The 22,464-nt window shown below is 45.5% G+C and overlaps 1 protein-coding gene across 3 annotated transcripts in view; it reads right to left on the bottom strand.

The window, feature by feature from the left end:
* Window positions 1–22,464, bottom strand: part of Tmigd3 (transmembrane and immunoglobulin domain containing 3) — a 51,060-nt gene that overhangs the window by 26,578 nt on the left and 2,018 nt on the right. For 2 of the 3 annotated variants that reach the window (XM_031375094.1, XM_031375093.1), the window contains exon 2: window positions 18,074–18,235. The exons of the other annotated variant lie outside the window; for it this stretch is intronic. In XM_031375094.1, coding sequence (XP_031230954.1) covers window positions 18,074–18,089 — 16 coding nt within the window. In that variant the 5' untranslated portion in view covers window positions 18,090–18,235. The remainder of the gene's footprint in view (window positions 1–18,073; window positions 18,236–22,464) is intronic. 3 annotated transcript variants of the gene reach the window in all.

The raw sequence follows: 22,464 nt of genomic DNA, 5'->3' as shown, positions 1-22,464 counted from the left end.
GAAATCCACCTGCCTCTGCCTCCCAAGTGCTGGGATTAAAGGCGTGTGCCACCACCGCCCGGCCCTAATGTCCTTTTTTAAATTATTTTTTATTTTTATGTATGTTTGTGCGCACACTCATATGAAGGTAGAAGCCAGAAGTCGTCATCACTTGCAGCTGCAGTTACAAGGCACTCAAAACCACCCGCTGCGAGTGCTGGTGACTGAACTCAGGTCCTCTCGGACAGTGGTGTCTTAGGGTTTCTATGTCTGTGAAGATACCTTGACCAAGGTAACTCTTATAAGGAAAACATTTCACTGGGGCTGGCTTACAGTTCAGAGGTTTAGTTCATTATCATCATGGTGGGAGGCATGGCGGCATGCAGACAGGCATGGCGCTGGAGCAGTAGCTGAGAGTTCTACATCTGGATCTGCAGGTAGCAGGAAGAGACCATGAGCCACAAAACCTGGTTTGAGCTTCTGAGACCTCAAAGCCAACCCACTAGTGACACACTTCCTCCAACAAGGCCATACCACCTAATACTGCCAACTCCCCTAGGAGCCTAAGGGGGCCATTTTTATTCAAACCATCACAAGTGGCAATTGCTCTTAACTACCTGAGTCGAATCTCCAGCCCGGGCTCCTGGTGTCTTAGTTGTTATGTTCTGTTCTTTTATTATGAGCAACATGCTTTTGGGAAGAATGCAAGTCACAAGTAATGAGCACATAGAAGGAACACTGGTGTTGTTTCCCATTCGCCATAGGGATTTGTGTAATTTTAAAAATAAAATACCCAGCCAGATGCAATTATACATGCTTGTAATTCCAAAAAGTTGGAAGGCTGAGTCAGCTTGATCTCTGTGAATTCAAAGCCAGAGTGGACTGCCAAAGTTACAATGTGAGACCCCTATTCAAGAAACAAGAAACAAAGCATCACAAAGCTCTGTCATTTTAATTGAGTGTCTTGGAGAGGACTCAATACAGAGCTTGGGGTACTGAGGCTCAGAAGTATCCCGGATGGTGCCATGCACAGCCACAATGTGATCCTCACAGGCAGAACTCGTTCACTATTCTATGTACAACCAACTCCCAGGGAGGACCCAAGGCACTGGTGGGCAGGCAATGGCTCCACCCTCACAGCAGGATCCCATTTCAGCTTGTGCTATCCTCTCTTTGAGCGCGTTTATGCTACTTTGGAGTTAGACTGCTTCTCCTACTCGCTGGTCAACTTCTTAATTCAACTTTGGACCTCCCCTGTCTCTAATCACATTGTCCTAAAAGCATCAGGAGCCTAATAGAACACCTGGCATCATAGGAGACCTGCTTTATGTTTGAACCAAATATGTCTATTATTCTCAGGTCTGTCCCCACCCTAACCCCCTGCCCACACACACTGCATCCCTGCCCAGGAGCATGTTCACCACATCACTGTGTTGGGTAGAAGCTGGGAGGAGCAAGTGAGAGGTTAAAATTTTTAAACTGTACTGTGGGAACTTAGCAGTTAGTTGAACTCAATGGGAGACTAGCTCCCAGGACTTAGAAAACTGAGAAACCAGCTCCCAGAACATAGAAGAATGGGAGACCAGCTCCCAGGATTTAGAAAAATGAGAAAACAGCTCCCAGAACATAGAAGAATGGGAGACCAGCTCCCAGGACATAGAAGAATGGGAGACCAGCTCCCAGAACATAGAAGAATGGGAGACCAGCTCCCAGGACATAGAAGAATGGGAGACCAGCCCCCAGAGCTTAGAGACCGGAGCAGCCTGGCAGGAAAAAAGAAAGATGAGGTAGCAAACAATTGCCAGGTGGCTAACCTGCTTCTGAACCCTAGCACAAGCCAGCACCCATCAGAGACTACCACGTACTTTTCCCTGCCTTGGTTTCCCCTTTTCCCCTAGCAACTGTGTGAGTATAAAAACCTGTTTAAATGTTTGCTTGGGGCCAGACTCCTCTACCCCTGGGTGTGATATGAGTCTTGCCCCAGCTAGCTGGAATAAAAAGCCTCTTGCTGATTGCATCAAGTCCGTGTCTTGGTGGTGTTTGGGGTCGCTGTTCCCGAGCCCTGAGTGTGGGGTCCTTCCCCCCAAAATTTTAAGAGCTCTAACACAAGGAGGTCAATTTTTGTTTCTTTGTTACATCTTTTCCCTGCAGTCCTTAGCGTCATGTGACTTACTCCTTCTGGTTAAGAGGCCCTTAGAGAGAATGCTTAAGAAAACAGTTTGTGCCAGGCAGTGGTAGCACATGCCTTTAATCCCAGCACTTGAAAGGCAGAGCAGGCAGATTTCTGAGTTCGAGGCCAGCCTGGTCTGCAGAGTGAGTTCCAGGGCAGCCAGGGCTACACAGAGAAACCCTGTTTTGAAAAACCAAAAAAAGAAAAAGAAAAAAAGAAAATAAAACACTTTGCGGCTTCTCTGTGTTTGCTTACCACCGCAGGTCCATTCTCTCTTCACTGTGATTTGTCTAATCTGATGCCATGGGCACCCTGTTTTCTATGTTCCATGATCAGAGCTCTCTTATTTGTTCCTGGCCCTGTTTTCTTGTCTTTTTGCTTTTTCTGTAGGGCCCAGAACTGCTCCTGATTCTACACTCATCACTTTTCTTGTCCCAAATCAACGTTCACAGTGAGATTTTTAGGGCACAAGTGTGCTAGAAGTGGAATTGAACATGAGAGGAAGCTGGTGCCCAAAGTGGCTGGTTCAAGGCCAAAACTGGCTAGCCAGAACATTTAGCTCCTTGCTCATTCTGGTGTCCACCTCGATGAACCCCCAGATGAACACCCTAGGACCACCCAACCAGACAGTGATTCACTGCATGTGTGTCATGGCCAGTCTCCCTGCCTTGTCCATCCAGGCTTATGTGCCAGCCAATCACATCACCTCATATTGGCAGCACCTTCCAGACTGTGCCAGAGTGAGATGCCCACAGTGAGCCACACCTCAGTGAGATGCCCACAGTGAGCCACACCTCAGTGAGATGCCTGCCCACAGTGAGCCACGGCATGTCCCACTCCATGTGCACACTATGCTTCTGCCTCCAGGTGTCAGGCCTGTCCCACTGCATTTATGCCCTGAGGCCCAGCCCCAGAGAAGAAATTAATATGGGCTGGCTGCTAGCGTGTGACTCAGAAGTTGAACATGCCACGTCCTTCTTGTTTTGTGAGCCTTGTTTCTAAGTGGATAACCCTGGCCACATTACCCAACCTCCCATGTCTTGAATTCCTCTTTGGTGAAGGAGGAAGATTATTCTCTGGGACCTGATGGATGTAAAGCAAAACAAAACAGCAAACAGCTGGATCAGGGTCTGGACCAGTTACTGTCCTGCACCCATGCTCTTCCTGTGGGCCTCACTCAGCCAGTGACTCCTCGTGAGGTGCTTGGTGGCTCCTGAACCAACAGAAAGCATTTCTATACCCATAGACTCTCTGTGAATGGTGAACTGCAGGCTTGCTTAGCACCCAGAGGTTGAAACAGTCTCTTTTGATGAAGAAGCTTTCAGCTCCAAATCCTCTGTTGGTTTTCGTAGCTTCAGAAACTGGACTCACCCAAAGGCGACAGCAGGAAGGCGATGACGTCTTCTGTCTTTTCTACTTGACAGCTTGACAGTAAGAAGCTCGTGCCAGACTTTTGCCTCGGTACCGCGCCCCGCCCCCGCTCCCGCTTCCCCTCCCCCCCCCCAGTGAGCCCTGGAGGCGGCCAGCGGGGGGTGGGGGTCTGACTGTGGATAGTTCCTAGACAGGCAGAATGGAGCCCCCGCAGCGGCTTGGGGGAAAGGCTCTCGGTTGCTGCAGGTGAAGCCTGGCTATCTCAAGAGGCAGCCCTATTCAGAACCATAATCATAGTTTCTGTGTCTCACCTGTCACTCATTCTGGAGGGCCAGGCAGAGAGCTTGGCTCTTTTCAAGGCTATGAAAAGGCCACCTTCTGGGCAGGGTGTGAAGGTTGATGAATATTATGGTCACCTCCTGCCAAAGCAGCTGCTTGACAAATGTGAAACGCACGGCACACAATTTACTGTTTAATGCACAGTCTATTCATTCGTGTTTGCTCTTGATCTTGATACCAAATACTCGCTAACCTTTCATTAACCCCAGACTAGATCCTGACTGCGAAGGAGCAAGGAACCAGAAGGTTTGGTCCTAAGAGCCAGACTCTAGTCACTCCCCAGCCTCCAGGAGAATAGCTCTTTCTGACCTGGACCCTCCAAGATGACTCAACTGACTGACCCACTCCGGGCGCTCCCAGAGGGAAGCCAGCTGGTTGTTCTTTCAGTGGCCATGACTGCAGCAGAGGCCAGCAGAGGTCTAGGTCACTGCAGATGGTCCAGTCTCTGGTCCTTTCCAGCCCCCGCCCCATCTCTATCTAGTGCCCATGACTGGGGCCTTTTGTGTCATCCTGAGGTTGGCACTCTCTCACTTCCTGACAAGAATGCTGGCCGTTGTTTCGGAGCAAATGGAACAAATGACCGATGAGAACCCCAAGCAATCTGCAAACTGGAAACATCTGCAGGGAGGCGAGGGCAGCTGCTGGGTGGGTGGGGCTACAAGGAACTGCCAGAAGGTCAGCCTAAGGGGAGGTTGCTCCAGAAACCTACAGTCAAGCAGGGGGCGTGTCCTTCTGGGAGAGGGAAAGTCAGTTTTCTTTAAGGGCACGGCCCCTGGAAGGTCAGTCACACTACAGTGGGTGGATCCACACCCACTAATACATGGACCACGAGGAGTGGACTCAATGGGTTATAAAAATAAATTTTTTAAAGGACATGAAATTAGGAGGGTTTGGGGGAGTGGGTGTAGACTTGGGAGGAGTTAGGGGAGGAGTTGGGAGTGAACATGTTCAAATACCTTGTGTGTAAGGGTGTTTGTGAGTATGACAGTGTGAGTGTGTGTGAGTGTATGTGACTGTGTGTGTATGCCTGAGTATGTGGGTGGGCATGTAAGAGGGTGTGTATGTGTGAGTATATGTGTGAGTATGTGTGGGTGATCCTCAAAGAATTAATAAACATTTTTAAAGGGTTACCTCACAACCCTCCTCACCTTCCACTTATAGATGAACTCCTTGCCATACCCTAACCAAATCAAAGGAGCTAGGCTGTTGCTCTCCTAAATATCATCTAGATGTTAGATATGGCTCTCATTTTACAGATGACAGGAAAGACCCAAAGAGGAAGCAGGTGCTGTGACTGCCCCACCCACAGCAAGTCAGTGAGGGTGCAGGTAGGAGGGGCTCAAGGCCACACACACACACACACACACACACACACACACACACAGCACCATATCACCGTCCTTAAAGGTTAAGTAGCTTGCCCAAGGCTTGGCTAGCAGCTGCTAGAGTCAGGTGACCCAAGGCATTCACATCTGCCTGGAGCAGATCAATTAATCCAGTTGCAACTTTGAGAGCTGGATTTTCCTCAGTTCTGCAGTAGCTGAAGCTTGAGCTCAACAGAAAGGTAGTGCAGAGCCAGCTCTTCATCTGCAGGGGGAATCTCAAAAACCAAACGATTTCTTGACATGGACTCTGAATTGGAAAGAATTTTCTAAGCGTCACATGGGGAGTTACTGTGGAAAGACACAGACTAGCTTATTCTGCCTGATTTCACAGGGGCTACTCAACCAAGACTTCTACCTGCTAAGACTTGGGCTGTGTTCTTATTGGACCTTGGCAAGGAAGTACTAAGTTCTAAACTATTCCCTCCCAGGCTTCAGCCTGCATGCAGATCTCTGAAATCAGAAGAGGGTGTGGCTCTGTGATCCGGGATTGGAGCTGGGGACCATATCCATTTCCAGAAAAGACTAAGGAGGGCCCCTCTTGGAGGTAACCAGCGGTAGAACAATAAGCCACAGACATGCATTATTGTAGGCAGCCGTTGGGCACCAGCTGCACTTCAGGGTCAACAGAAACTCTGAGGAGGCAGCCCCCCACCCCAGGAGCCACAATGATCTCTGGCTCATTTCTGTTATGGAGGGTGAAGAGGCTGGGACAGGTTGCTGGCTCATCAGCCACACAGTCTGAAGGTGCCGGGGATGCATCTGGCCAGACATCTTCCCCAGGAGCTCAGTGAGGCCAGAGGACAGTCGTCCTGGGAGACCAAGACAGCCATGCTTGGTTCCTGAAAGGAGAGCTCGGAGGAGGAGGACACAGTGACATCCCTATATTTATCTAGACACTACCGAGGATTCCGAAGTGGATGCTCTGTGCTACCTCCACACTCTGAGACTAAGCCTTAGGCCCGAAGCTGGGACTCCTCCACACTGTCCTGTCACGAGCCCGGTCGGGGTTTGTGTTCAGCCGGACAGAGTCAGTACCATTGGGCTCCCCACTCAGCCTTTTGCCCATACAAAGACAGCTCTCATTTCCCACAGCCTATCAGGCTGTGCCAGAAGTGGACTACCAAGGAAGCAGAGGACACAAGCCAAAAGGAAGTCACAAAGATCAGCTTAAAAATAACCCTCTCTTGTCAATCATGAGGAGCTTGCAAAGAGGCCAAATTCTGAGGGAGATACAGCCCAGGGTAACAACAGAAAGGCCCCACAGCAAATCAGCAGAGGCTCGGCTTCAAGCCCCACCCCCAGCCCACTTCCGCCCAGCCAGCATCTGTTTCCTCTCCTATATTTAAACAACCAGGTTAGTGAACTTTTAGTGCTCTTTTTCTTTTTCTTCTTCTTCTTCTTTTTTTCTTTCTGGCCAGGGCAGAGCAGGACCTTTCACAGAACACACGGGCTATGTTGACACTGAGGTCTTATAGCCTGGTTTGTTTTTTCGTTTTGTTTTTGTTTTTGTTTTTGTTTTTGCTCAGCTTCTGCTGTATATGTGGGACCCAAACATCCCGAGACAGCTTCCAGCTCCGTTACTCTTGTGCCTCAAGAAGGAGAGCTGGAACGTGTGAGAACCAGAGGTGGAAGGAAGGTGGGCAAGCAACTGGGAGATCCACCCAGATGCTGTCCTACTGTGGACAGTGCATGACACTTTCGATTATGGTTTCCATTTGAACTATGCCCCAACCAGCTCAACTTTTAAACCCTGGTTTCCCAGCTTGTGATGATAATTTGCAGGCTGTAGGGGAAGCCTGTTTACCTTCAGGAAATGTGTTGGCATGGGTGGCCCTTTAAAGGGTTATACCTGCCTGGTCCCACATGGTCACTGCTTCATGTAAAGATCATTGCTCCTGCCAGAACCTCCCTTCTGCAATGGCCTGAACCTTCCTGAAACCATGAGCCAGAACCACTGATGGCTCCTTTAAGTTTTATTGTCCGGTATTGTGTTGAAACGATGAGAAAAGTAACTAACACATTTGTCTAAGACTAGGAGAGGCAAAGAGGTCCTGCAGGACACCAGAGATACAAGCACCATCATCTGCACCAACCCCAGGTGCTGCTGGGACAGTCTCTTCACAGCTAGGCCTCAGGAGTCCACACTCTTTCCAGCGTCATTCTCTCTCTGCTAGATAGAGCTGCATAAGGGAAGGCTACGGTGGTTCTCCAGTTTATAGCCTAGGTTATTCAGGTTATGGTGGCTCTATCTACACACACACACACACACACACACATCTCCTACTAGTTAGGAATTGTCTTTGGTCTCAGGAATCTTCCAGAACAGTGGTTCTCAACCTTCATAATACTATGACCCTTTAATATAGTTCCTTATGTTGTGGTGACCGCCCCTCATCATAAAATTGTCTTGTTGCTATTTATAACTGTACTTTTGCTACCGTCATGAATCGTAGTGCAAACATCTGATATTATGGTCTTAAGAGACACTTGTGAAAGGTCCTTGGATCCCAAAGGGGATGAGACCCACAGCTTAGGAATCCTAAAGATCTCCCCTTGTGGTGGGAAAGAACGCTGAGTAACCTAAGAGCCCATATTCCTTGTCTTTGGCCAGCAGGTCTCATACATCACTAAGAGATTCTCTCTATGGATGACTGTGCTGCCTGACATTGCAGGGTGACTTGACCGGACCCAGCAGCTATCGCTGCCGTAAAGCAGAAAGGCCCCTGCCAGCAGCCTTCTGCTCTCCTCTCCACATACCCAGGCTGCCAAGGAGATAGAGGCTAGGCTTTCACACTTCTTTTCCCTGAACATAGAAACCTCCTAACTGGTTAATGTTCTGGAAATTTGCCCTGAGTTGAGCATTTCTGAATTTCAGCCCACAAAAACACAGGCCAGAGGGAGTCACACTGGGGATTCAAAAGCTCAGCTCTGCCCTTCTGCAGCTGTGTGATCTTCAGCAAGTGACCATTGTGAGCCCATTTCCACAACTGTCAAATGAGATTCAAAGAGATACAAAGGGGCATGAGAAGTCCTGGAGATGACATTTATAAACACCTGGCTCCTTTCCACCAGGTCCTCTGATGGTTTCCTACTGCGGGGTGGATTCTCTGTTTATTTGGCTGGTGTCCCTTCCATAATACATACTAACTACTTTAGAGGTTCTTGTTAAAATTGGTGTTCTTCTGAGCTGACAAGATGGTTCAGCAGTAACAGCACTCACTGTCAAACTTAACAAGTAGAGTTTGGTCCCTAGAACCCACACAATGGTAGAAGAGAACTGATTCCTGACCACTACGCATGTGCTGTGGCACAAGCATGCCTACACAGACACAACTACAAGTAAATAACAAATTTTTTTAAAAAAAAAAAACACTCTTCCTAGTATTCTCTCTAACTACTCTTCTGCAAGAGAGGCAGACTGGCCCTTCTTTTTTTTTCTTTGGTTTTCTCTCCATTTCCAGTTTGGACTAGGTAACTCCTCGCTGTGATGGTCGATGCCTACTGTACACTACTGGGTTACTGGCTATCACCATCACCCATGCCTTCTACCCACTGATTACCAACAGCAGCCCCTAGTCCCCAAACCATGGCAATCCAAAGTGCCTCCAGCTCTTGCCAAATATTTCAGGGTGGGGGTGGCGAAATCCCCTCTGGTTGGAAAGTGCTTGCTGCTCTGAAGACCAAGTCTGAACTTTATAGAGGTTAGGCTGTTTTCCCAAGATCACAAAGGCTGGCAGGCACAGCAGAACGGAATCTGAACCAAGGCTTAAGTGTTTACTCTGGACCACACTTTTAGTTCCTAAATAAAGAAAGCACAACCTTAATACTGCAATGTATTTGCCAAAAAAAAAAAAAAAAAAAAAAAAAAAAAAAAAACTAAACAAAATGAACAAACAAACAAAAAAAACAGTAATACCAAGATACCACGACTCCCTTCCCCAAGACTATTCAAATTCACAGGCTCTGGCCATTACCTATCAGAGAATGACCTAATTATAAGATATTGGCAGGGATATCAACTATGTACTTTGAGGCTATCCTGCCAAGCCTGTGAGTTTAAGCTGTCATTTACAGCCTTGTGTCCTTTGAGCCAAAGATCTGGCCTGAGCATCCATCTATCCAACTGTTTTTTCTAGGATCATTATGAAGGTTATCGTCTTGGGAAGCAATGATCATTCTTAACTTTCACAACTTCAGCCACTGTTTTTAAAAAGCTAAGGCCAGAGTTGTCACTCTGACTTCTGCCCAAGTTTCATCTTGGTTTCAGATTGTTTATAAAAGTCTGACATGGAGGTTCACCCTGGCCAAGAACGCAGGAGGTATGCCCTACCAGGGACACAGGAGGCCTGCTCTAATCAGAGACACAGGAGGCACCCACATTCATAAAAGAAACTTTACTATAGCTCAAAACATGCATTGAACCTCACACAGTAATAGTGGGAGACTTCAACACCCTACTCTCATCAATGGACAGGTCACTGAGGAAGAAAATAAGCAGAGACACAGTGAAACTAACAGAAGGTACAAACTAAATTTATTTAACAGGTATCTACAAAACATTTCATACCAAAACAAGAAATCATACCTTCTTCTCAGCACCTCATGAAACCTTCTCCAACACTGACCATATAACCCAGACACAAAACAAGACTCAACAAATATAAGAAGATTGAAATAATCCTATGCATTCTATCAGATCACCACAGTCTATGGCTGGACTTCAATAACAACAAAAACAACAGAAAGCCCCCATACTCATGGAAACCTAACAACTTTCTGCTCCATGATAACTTGGTCAGGAAAGAAAGAAAGAAATCGAAGACTTTTAGAATTTAATGAAAAAGAAGAAACCACATACCCAAACTTATGGGACACAAGCAAAGCAATGTTAAGAGGAAAATTCGTAGCACCAAGTGCCTTCATAAAGAAGTTGGAGAGATCCCATACAAGCCACTTAACAGCACATCTGAAAGCTCTAGAACAGAAAGAAGCAAATACACTCAAAAGGAGTAGACTGCAGGAAATAGTCAAACTCAGGCCTGAAATCAACCAAATAGAAGCAAAGAGAAGAATATAAAGACTCAATAGAACTAAGAGCTGGTTCTTTGAGAAAATCAACAAAATAAATAAATTGTTAGCCAAACTAACTAAAGGGAACAGAGACAATATCCAAATTAACAAAGTCAGAAATGAAAAGGGAGATAGAAACTGAGGAAATTAAAAAATATCTACTACAAAAGCCTATACTCAACAAAACTACAAAATCTAGATGAAATGGATGATTTTCTAGACAGTACCGTGTACTAAAGTTAAATCAAGATCAGGTAAGCTATCTAAACAGTCCCATAACCCCTAAAGAAATAAAAATAGACATTAAAAACATCCCAATTCAAAAAAAAAAAAAAAAAAAAAAAAAAAAGCCCAGGTCCAGATGGTTTTATAACAATTATACCAGACCTTCAAATAAGAGCTATTACCAGTATTCCTCAAACTATCCCACACAATAGAAACAGAAGGAACACTACCTAATTCATTCTATGAGGCCACAGTTACTTTGATATTTAAAATACACAAAGATTCAACAAAGAAAGGGAATGTCAGGCCAATTTCACTTATAAATGAATATCAGTGCAAAAATACTCAATAAAATTCTCACAAACCAAATCCAAGAACACATCAAAACCATCATCCAGCACAATCAAGTAGGCTTCATTCCTGGGAAGCAGGGATGTTCAATATGTGAAAATCCATCAAAGTAATATACTATATAAACAAACTCAAGGAAAAAATTCATGATTATCTCATTAGATGCTGAGAAAGCCTTTGACAAAATACAATACCCCCTCATGTTAAAAATCTTGGAGAGACCAGGAATTCATGGGACATACCTAAACATAATAAAAAGCAATATATAGCAAACCAACAGCTAATATCAAATTAAATGGAGAGAAATTAGAAGCAATCCCACTAAAATCAGTGACAAGACAAGGTTACTCACTATCTCCCTATCTATTCAAATCAGTACTTGAAGTTCTAGCTAGAGCAATAAGAAAACAAAAGGAAATCAAGGGCATACAAATTGGAAAGGAAGAAGACAAAGTATCCCTACTTGTAGTTGATATGATACTATACATAGGCAACCCCCAAAATTCCACCAGAGAACTCTTACAGCTCATAAACAACTTCAGCAAAGTGGTAGGATATAAAATTAACTCAAACAAATTAGTAGCCTTCCTTTTTACAAATGATAAGCAGACTGAGAAAGAAATTAGGAAAACAACACCCTTCACAATAGCCACAAGTAATATAAAATATCTTGGTGTAACTCTTACCAAGCAATTGAAAGATCTGTATGACAAGAACTTCAAATCCCTGAAGAAAGAAATCGAAGAAGACCTCAGAAGACAGAAAGATCTTCTATGCTCGTGGATTCATAGGATTAACATTGTGAAAATGACCATCTTACCCAAAGCCATCTACGGATTCAATGCAATCCCCATCAAAATTCCAACACAATTCTTCACAGACATGGAAAGAGCAATTCTTAACTTCATATGGGGTAAAAAAAAACAGGATAGCCAAAACAATTCTCAACAATAAAAGATTTTCTGAGGGAATCGACACTCCTGATCTCAAGTTGTACTGCAAAGCAATAGTGATAAAAAAACCACATAGTATTGTTACAGAGACAGACAGGTCAATTAATGAAATAAATGGAAGACCCAGAAGTAAACCCACACACCTATGGACACTTTATCGTTGACAAAAAGCCAAAAACATACAATGGACAAAAGAAAGCAATAAATAATGCTTCAATAAATGATGCTGGTCTAACTGGTGGTCTGTATGTAGAAGAAATCAGCAGCCTACAGATTGGGAAAATATCTTCACTAATGATACATCCCGTAAAGGACTAATATCTAAAATATATAAAGAGCTCAAGAAGCTAACCTCCAAAAACTAAAATAATCCAATTAAAATGGGGTACAGAGCTAAACATAGAATTTACAACAGAAGAATCTCCAATGGCTGAGAAGGGGAACAGGATCAGGTAGAGGGGGCAGACAGGAGAGAAGCTCAGAGGTCCAGGAGAATGAATGGGAATATGCAGCCTCAGGAGTAGGAGGTGCAGGGACCCTCTAGAGAGTACCAGAGAGGAAGGAGGTGAGAGACTCTCCTCCAGACTCAATGGGATGACTTTAGCCAAAATGCCCAACAATAGGAAGAGGAAACTCAAAGAGTCCACCTCCAGTAGACAGTCAGGGCCACATGTGGAGGGACAGTGTTACTAACCCACAGTCAAAAGTTCTGTCCCAGAACTGTTCCTGTCCAAAAGAACTGAAGGGACAAAAATGGAGAAGAGATTGAAGACAGGAGCCTACCCCATGACTGTCCGATGAGAGGCTCTACCATCAGCTGACTGGGACAGACGCAGATACTTACACCAACCATTGGACTCAAGTTGTGGACTCCTATGGTTGAATTAGGGGAAGAATTCAAGAAGAAGCTAAAGCGGAGAGTGATCCCATAAAAAGACCAGCAGTCTCAACTAACCTGGATGCCAGAGGCTCTCAGAGACTTAGCCACCAACACACAGGCTGGTCGGAGGTCCCCAGCACATATATAGCAGAGGTCTGCATGGTCTGGCCTCAGTAGGAGAAGATGCTGAGCCTAATCCTTGAGAAACTTGAGGCCCCAGTAAAGGGGGAGGTCTGGGGAGGTAGCACCCTTTTGGAGGCAAGGGGGAGATGGAGTGGGATAAGGACCTGTGGAAGGGAGGACCACGAGGGGAAACACCAGATGGAATGCAAATAAAATAATTAATTTTAATAAAAGTCTGACATGAAATGATTTTTTGGCAGAAAAGAATCTAGACAGGTTCCACTTTATAGCCTAGTCCTTCTGCCTTGGCCTGCCAAATGCTAGGACTACAGACATAAACCACCATGCCCAAGCTAATTCGGACCTAATGTGCAAATTACACCACTGTTTGTGACACAGAGAGATGTGTAATTGAAGAGACCACTAGGCACATAATTATCAAGTAACAGGAGCACTAATTCATGGTAGAATGAGGCTTTCCCAAGCCTAGGTTTCTCTCATTGCTTGTTTTGTTTTGTTTGGTTTGGTTTGGTTTGGTTTTTCTCTGCTTCCTTCCAATGGCTTCATGAGTTTTCCTCTTCTTTGGTGGCCCCTATAGTCATGTGCTGTACATTAGCAAGCCAGATCTTCTTGCATTCCATCTTCAAATATTAAGGGCAACAACTGCAAGTAAACTCTCCAGGAAGCCATAAAATTATTCCAGAGATAGGATTGCTGGAGGTGGCTTGCTTTCCTTTATGAGAGAAACAGCCAAGAGCAGGTGGCTGAAGTCTGAAGGCCTTGGCCACCTTTAACAACTGTGCAGTCACCAATCTGGGAGCTGCTGCAACAGTGTCCCCCAAGGGCCCCTGACTCCTCACAATGGAGAATTTGCATTATGAAATAACAAAAGTGATGATCCCTCACACAGGTCAGACAGTAGCAAGAGAGAGTCTGTGATCCAGAAATTTGAAAGGCTGCGACTTCTAGGAACGGTAGAGCTTGATGATGCCTCAACTACATAGACAAGTGTAGAAAGGAGGAAGCTCTGTGCTACTGACACAGAAACTGTCTCTGCAGGGCTTGTTCCATGAAGTGAGGAGGCTGTTTCTGTGAAATCCTTTGCTTTCCAGTTACATCTTAACATGATGTTTTCAAACTGCAGTGCTCAACTGTTGAATTGTGAAGTCAACCCTGTGGATCACGCCCATGGAGTATTCTCGGTTGAGGTGGAAGAAAATGGGTATGTCAGGCTCCACCGCACATAGGGAGGGCATCATTGTTTGGGTTGTCTGATTCTTAGTGAGTATCTGTCTAAAATTAATTCCATTTTGTTTAAACTTGCATTGATGTGCAATGCAGTGCACGTGAAGTACACATTTTAGTAAACCGTGGCATATATTCATTCCTGTATAACACTTATTACAACCACCAAAGCAAGCATGTCTCCCAGAGCCTCTTCCTTTCTCTTCATAACCACTCCCTCACTCTTCCTCACTGCATTCTCTATGGATCTGTGCTCTGTCAGTATAGATTAATACATTTTCATAGTCTTAACTTTGCATTCATGTCTACATACACTTCAAGTTGGCTTGTAGATGGTGTAAGGTAAGGGTTGAGCTTCACTTGATTGCATTCAGCGCTGTTGGTTGAAAAGATTGTCCTCTGCCCCATTCAGTTGCTTTGACACCATTCTTAAAAATCAGTTAGCTGCATGTGTGAGTCCATCTCTGTGTGTCCCAGAAAGCCCCTGTAATTCTCTCTCTGCCTCCCCAGTGCTGGGACTACTCGAGCATGCCACCATACCCTACTTTTGTACATGAGTTCTGGGGAGCCAAACTCAGGTCCTCATGCTTGCACAAGCAGGCCCTTTATCAATGGAGACACCTCCCCAGCCCCTGAAAAAGTCATTTGTGAATGATATTGTTGCTGCTGAATTGTGCTATGCTTTGAATGTGTTCTGCACTGCCTGTGTGCAATGGTATTGGTAAATGCGAACATAAGGGATGCCCTTATGAGGTCGTGAGGGTGCTCTCATGAATGGATTAGGGCTTGAGTTGTAGGGATGAGTTCCTACTAAAAGGATGTGTTCCACATGCCCCACCATCACCACCACCACCACACACACACACACACACACACACACACAGAGAGAGAGAGAGAGAGAGAGAGAGAGAGAGAGAGAGAGAGAGAGAGAGAGAGAGGGACTTTTGCTCTTCTTCCTATCCAGGTGTCTTATAAACAAGAAAACCCTCACCAGCAGGATATTCTTCACATGTGCTAATCATCCCCAGTTTGGGTGTTCTTTTATAGGCCCATAAAACAAATTTTTGTTTGTTTTGTTTATGGTTTTATTCTCAATGGGGAGGTGGAGTATGGCAAGGCCCAGTCTTGCTTTGTAGCTCTAGCTGGTATGGAACTTGCTATGTATGAGGGTTAGTGTTAATTACCAACTTGGCAGAAGCTAGAATTACCTGGGCGATGGGGCCTCAGGGCATGCCTATAGGAGATTATCTTGCTTCTGTTAACTGAGGTAGGCAGACAAGCTCCTGATTAGGTTAATTGGGTGGGGAAGACCCTCTGGCACCATTCCCCAGCTTGCTCTCTGATTGATTGTAGATCCCTTGCTGCCTCGACTTCCCAGCCAAGACTGTACCCTCTGAGCCAGAATAAACTCTCTCTTCCTTACTACAGCAGGAAGAGAAACTAAAACATTAGGTTGGCTCAGGCAGCATCCACTTTGAGGCAATCCCTCTGTCTCAGCTTCCCAGACTTTTAGGATTCCATGTGAATATATCTCACAACACCCAGCTATCAATTTACCATCTTCCCTGTCCTCTAAATGCTCAGTCTCTGCCTTCTTCAGCACAGAGGATATATTATAACCACCATTTGACAACTGTCAGGGAGGTGGGCACAGACCAGCAATCCCAGCACTTCAGAGGATGCAGAAAGATTGTGAGTTCCAGGCTAGTCTTGATTGTAGGAGACCTTCGTCTAAACCAAAACCGAAACAATACAAACTTTATCTACAAATTCCATCCAAACTGTCATCTCTGGTCTCTGTTTGGATGTTCCTCATTGTTAGCTGTATTCCTGTTTTCTTTCTATTTCAGCTATGTTTTGGATTGGATAACAGGCCTGATAGACTTTGTCCTGTTAGTATTAAGACATTTATGTATTCTCATAAATATACTTGAGTGTTGTTCTAGAGCATGGCTAAATTACTTGGGACTAATTCTGTCCTTTCTGGGCTTGTGGTAGTAGGGAAATCACAGCGACCTTGTGTCTAAGGATACTTTGGTCCCGTGACTAAGGTCCCAGCTTTCTAAGCACTCTCACCTCAAACCCCACTAACTATGAAGTTCTCCACTCCAGCTTTTCTGGGTGATTCTCCCCAAGCCTCATCTAAATTCCCAACACGAGTGGGCCGACAGGCAGGGCATGACTTGGTGGGTGCCTCCGACTGAGGCAGCTGAGAGACCAATGTCCTTCTCGACCTCTCGACCGACTGCAGAGATGGCTTAGGCCAGAGCCCAGCAGGATGGGCATAGCTGACCTCCTTCTTCCCTCCTCAGGGATGCTGTTGGCCTCAGGGCAGCTACTAAAGCTTGAGCTGAGCCTGTCAGGAAAACTCACCCCCCTCTTCCAGGCATTAAAGACTTTAAAAGCCATTTTTACCAACTCCTGTATGGGAGTTTGAGGACCATCCTCAGCCTTTTTTTTTAAGTCCCCCCCCCCCCAATATCTGGCTAAGACTGAGAAATAAAATGAGTATCCATGATCCTGTCTCCCCGGGGAGGCTAGGTTCAGGCGGGTATACAGGATCATGGACTCCTGTGATCGATTTAGAAAAGAGGCCAGATTTTTGCTTGCTTGTTGTGTGATTTCTTGGAGCTTATCAAAGTTAACAACTTTATCTGAGACTGATTCCATACCCTAAAGGAGGCAGCAAATCACGAGGTCCCTTCTTGTGGCCATTTTGACCCAGCTGGTAATTCCAGTTAGGTTTTGTAGCTGGCATCACCTTGTTACCCACAGGGTGGGTCTGGTCTGCATACTGCCTGGCAGCTGCCTGAACCCATCCACATTCCTCACGAGGAAGGGTGGAAGCCTGGGTGACATAAAGGTCACGCCCGGTTAGGTCATAGGCCTGGCAAGGGTAGCAGATAGGTTATCAGAGAAGGAACCTAGCTGTTTTCAACCTGGGATAGGTCCTACAGGGATCATGGACCCACCTAGCTCCCATTACCTCCCAGGAAGGGGCAGAGGAGAGCAGAGGCCTGCTTGAACCATGTGTGAGATGCCACAGGAGAGTCTCCTTGTGGAGCAGGCTGGTGTGTGGATGAAGACCAGGATGTGGGTTGTGGGGTTGTAGAAGAGGAAGAGAGCAGAGTAGGCCTCGAGGAGGAAAGAAGATGGGGAGGAGACAGGTAAAGGGGAAGCTGTCCACTATCAAATGGAGCCTGTGAGGGTGAGGAAGAGGGAGGGACAGTGGGAAGAGAGACAGAGGAGGGGGTGGGTGGGTAAGGAGGAAGAGATTGGCCCTTGGCCTGTGTCTCTAGTGGTAGGGGAGGGAAGGTAATCTGTGAGGCAAGTAGAGAAAGAAGAAGATGGGAGTCAGGAGAGGTTATGGGGTCCAGAGAGAGGATGGCTCTAAATCGGCTGAGGAATCCTTAGGGCCAGGGGACTCGCCTGAGAGCAGCTTCCCAATAAACCTGCCTTTAATATCTAATCTGGCTTGAACAGGCTCATTTCACCAGTGCAAAAATAACCTACCAAATGGGAAACTCCCCCGACAGTAAGCTGGCTAGCTGCAGGGCCCACTTCCTGTCTTCTCTTCCTTAGGAAGCGTTTACCAAAACAGCCTGAGAAGATTAGCATCAGAATATTGTTGTCTTACGTATTCTGTCCAGTTTATGATTTGGAAGGTAAACTTGGCTCCTCTTACTCTATCTTGGTCAGAAGTAAAAGTCTCCAGTGTGTTCTTTGTATGTCTGGGGGGGGGGGTGTTGTAAACAGTACTGTCTGTGACATATACCCCACAAGTAGCACGTTTCCACCCACGCAAAAGCTCAACCAGCTGTGGAGTGCCTTTTTTCAGAATCATCCTCATTTGCCCTTCTAGGGGACTCCATAGCTTAAATAGAGATGAGACTGGATTCAAGTGGCTTAAATAATTTAGATCTCACACTCAAGACCAGGAGAAATCACATCCAGCCCTTACAAATGCACAGATCGGTTTTACCAGGAGTAGGTTCCATTGGCAGAGATGCATATCTCAGGTGCCCATCAGCTTGATGGATAGCAGTGCTCAGGCAAGAGGACCTCGGTCTTGGCACAGGAAAGAGACAAGGATCAGCCCAGCACACTTCACAGACCTCTGGACACAAGTGGCATGGATTCAATTCTAGACATATAGAAGCAATATTGAGGCTTTGGGTCTTCTAGTATCTCGTGGTACTTAGAAGCTGACTGAGTGTCTTTTCTAAGACATATACAAGTAGCACTTATAGCAGGGAAGGCAGGGAAGAAGAGACACCATGCCCTGTAACATACAGATGTTTATACTACAGTTTGCTCGCCCATTAGAGGGTGCTTGGCCCAAACACCATTCTTATCGATGTTTGAAAGGACCATATGGGGAAACATGATGTACAATTTTACAAGATTTGGAGCAAAGCAGACCTGAATTCAAATCCTACCCTGGAAACAAATAAGTGGGACTCTGAGCATCTCTAAGTCTCTGTTTCACCATTTGTAAAATAAGGTAGCGTCTTATTGTGAAGAATGTTCTGCAGGTGTCTTGACTCATAATAATTCACTCAGAAAACAGCTGTCGTCACTATTCTAGTGGCTCTTTGAGGAAGAAATGGTGACAGAGGTGACACCGCTCCACTTGTCAAAGGAAGACATGCCATGTCCTAAAATGAAGTTCATCCGAGCCGGTTTGTGGGGTGGGGCGGGGGAATGGACAACTCAGTCTTGTCCATACTCCAAAAAGACCCCAGTTATTAGAATATTGTAAGTAAGGATGGCTGTCCTTGAGCCAGCTGACAGTCCTTAACAGTCCCATAACAGTGGCCTCTGCCCAGGCCCTGGAGAGCAGGGTGAAGGCTGCTTTGGCTCACTTTCCAAGGCCGAGCATTGCCTGAAACTGTGTGTACCAAGGGCCCTTCCCTCTAAAGCCCCAGCCTGGTTCAAGGGCAAAAGTAGCTGAGCTTGATAGCAGAGCAGGCAGAAGAGCTACTTGGATCTGCTGGCATGGGACCAAGTCAGAGAGGCCTGTCATCACTGCAGCTAAGTGTCCGAACAGCTGACGCATGACCCCTGCCCAGACAGGCTTCTGTGGCCATGGGCGACCTTACTCATCCATAGTAAGCAGCAGAAGGGAAAATAACTTGCCCTCCAAAACAGCACTTGGCCTCACAGTGGAGCCAAACCTGTTGTGACTGGAATTCTCCAAGGGCCCCCTGACCACCCTCTCCACCTCACCTAGAAAATTACAATTACTGATTAATTTCATAAACGTTCTAAATATTTCATTTCTGTGACCCACATACACAGATCTCCTTCACATGGAGACTTTATATTGAAGTGTGGGTCCTTAAAGTTGACAATGTTAAATACCTACTTCTTGGCCACACATCAACTCACAGATTCAACCCCACCCCTTCTTTGCTGGCTCTTTCAGCTGCCCGGTTCTTTCTCCTTCTCTTCACATTCCTCTTTTCCTTTCCACTTATCAACCTGACCCAGTTCTCATTCTCCCTACTTAGAAACAGATCCCATGGGTTCTCTCCCTTTGCCTAAGGTTCCACTGACTCCACAGCCATCTGTACCCCTTAATGGAAGCATTACATTGTAAATAAGTCATAATCTAATTTCAGAGTAACTCCTTCAATGGAACTCTGGGTTCTATCTCCAGCACTGCTCCAAAGGGGAAAGTAGACATTATATACTGTAAAAAGAAAGTGTCCCTTCCTCTCTATCCAACCCACTTCCCTCTGAGCTAATGACCGTTGAGAGTTTGTTGTGTGCCTGTCTAGATTTTGTTTACATTTACATACCATTTATAGGTTAGCCTGTTGACTAATAGTAGACCCTTGGGAACCATAACACCTGAGATTGAATTCTGACCTTGTCATTTACTATTTCCGGAACATTAAAGAAGTAGCAACCTTTCTATTCATTGGCTTATCCATATAAGATTGAATAATAGTATGAGTAATATCTACTTCATAGATATAGTGTGTGTGTGTGCATGTACATGTCACCGGTGGAGGTCAGAAGAGTCAAGTTTTTCCTTTCACAGTGTGTGACTCAGGAATCAAACTCAAATCATCAGGCTAGGGGGCAAGCACTTTTACCACTGAACTATCTCATTGGCACCCACAGAGTTCTTCGGAAGACTAATAAGTTAAAATAATGCCTGGCTATGTAGATGTAATCATTATGCATTTTATTATTTATGCATTTTCTATCTTTGTTACACAAATGTAACTGCAATATGAATACTGTTCTACAAGCGTATGTCATCTAATAACATACCAAATGTATCTTTGAATACCAGTATAGCCTCATGCAGCATAATGACACCATGACATTCAGTTGTCTTTGTGTAAGAATTGGATCTACTTTTAAGTCCCGAGTATAAAATAGTATAAAAGGATGCAGGCAGGGCTGGGGAGATGTCTCAGTGGCCAAGAGCACTGGCTGCTTTTCAGATGACCCAGCTTCAGTTTCCATCACCTACCTAGTGGCTCACAGCCGTCTGTAATTCTAGTTCCAGGGGATCCGATGACCTCATCTGATCTCTGCATGTAGTATACATACATGCCAGCAGATAAAACACTCATGCTGTTCATAAAGATAGCGTATGGATAAATGACAGGGCCCTGCATATCTGGCACTCCCAATGCTGAGTTCCTAAAGGGCAGGGCTGGTCTCCCTATACCTTAAAACTGCAGAGAGCACCCTGTCATGCACAGAAGACTGGTAAGCTCTTGACTGTTCTTACTAATTAATTTTCACGTGTTCCTTTCCAAACATGGTTTCCTGACAGGCCCTTGGAAAGGAAGTCTTTCCCTTCTTGCCCCTTCCCATGACCTGGAATGGGAAAACTGATCCCCTGGGGAAGGGCTATGTATAACCTGCCGAGAAAGTCTCAGGGAGTGCCGGGATGACGTGAATACAAGCAAGAGGCAGAGCTGGGCATGGCGGTGAATACAGGCAATCCCAGCTCATCCAGCCGAGAGCATTTCCAGCTCAATGGTAGTCTCAGCTCTACGATGAGTTTCAGGCCAGCCTGAGCTGTATGAGGAACGATCTCAAAGAAAAAAGAGGCTGCTGGGATAGTGCAGTCTGTAAGTGTTAGCCTTGTAAGGCATGAAGGCCTGTGTCCAATACCCAGAACCTGTGTTTGGAAAAGCAAGACAGAACTTTAAAAAGTTAGGTGTGTGCATGGGCTTGTAATCCTTACACTGAGGGGGCAGAGATAAACGGATCCCTGAAGCTTTCTGCAAGCCAACCTCGCCGACTTGGTGAAGTCCAATCGAGTGACAAGGCCCAGTTTCAATCAGAGAGGAAAAAAAGGTGAGGATGACATCTGCCTCTCATGCACACTTGCACACATATGCATACACATGCACACACACGTGCACACACACACTGTCGTTAGATGAATAACAAATATGTGCATATATGAGCACATGAACGGTCAGGTGTGTGCTCTCAATGACACGACTATCCCATACCCTGTCTCTCCTCCCATTATTTCCTACTTATGCCTGACGATCAGAACACAAAGGTGATGAATAGTTAGGAACTATATTCAGAAATGTATTCATGGATATCCTGAATTCAAGAGGCATGAAAATTAGACCCATTGTAAACCAGTCCAGCATTTGGCTTTAAGTAATGGATTTGGGAGCCAGACTCAATGATCTAGCCACTTCATTACTTTATTCTTCTGTGCCTCAGTTTCTCCATTTTTAAGGTGATGATAATAACATAGTCACACTAAGTAGTATATGAATTCAACTCATTGAGTACCTTTAACAGCACCTGGCAGAGTCAGAACCAAATAAATGTCCATTTTATTATCACTGTGGCTAAATGCTTCTGCTAACTCTCACGTCCAATCCTATTTTCTTTTGTACCAACTTGCTAAAGATTTACTGTTTAAAGTGAGTTCAAAAGAAGTCATGCACCCACTCATACACAAGCATGCACATGGGGTGGGGGGAATGCATGGAGAAGAGGGAGGGAGGGAAGGAGGGAGGGAGGGAGGGAGGGAGGGGGGAAGGGAGAATTACTCAGAGGCTTGGTGGAGAGAAAATTTATCACTTTAGAAATTGTTCCCAACGAAAGGGCCAGGGCCATTTCAAGAACCATCTGATTAAATCTGTAAGCAGTAGGCACAGAAATCCCTCTGGACTTCAAAAATCAGATGGGCATCTAGTCAAGTCATTCCTATAGGGGGAGCTTACAAATTTAAACTGACATAGCAAAAGGAACCAAGCAGTCCAGGAATTCCTTCATCTAAAATGGTTGTTGGGGGCAGGGCAGATGTTTAAAAGCAGAACAAAATGCTTAATGGCTTCTGGATCTACTGAATATCTTTATTACCCGATTGTT

Source organism: Mastomys coucha, unplaced genomic scaffold, assembly GCF_008632895.1.
Source record: "Mastomys coucha isolate ucsf_1 unplaced genomic scaffold, UCSF_Mcou_1 pScaffold16, whole genome shotgun sequence".
Lineage (NCBI taxonomy): Eukaryota > Metazoa > Chordata > Mammalia > Rodentia > Muridae > Mastomys > Mastomys coucha.
Note: the sequence above shows the minus strand (reverse complement) of the source record. Positions and strands in the feature narration are given on the sequence as shown.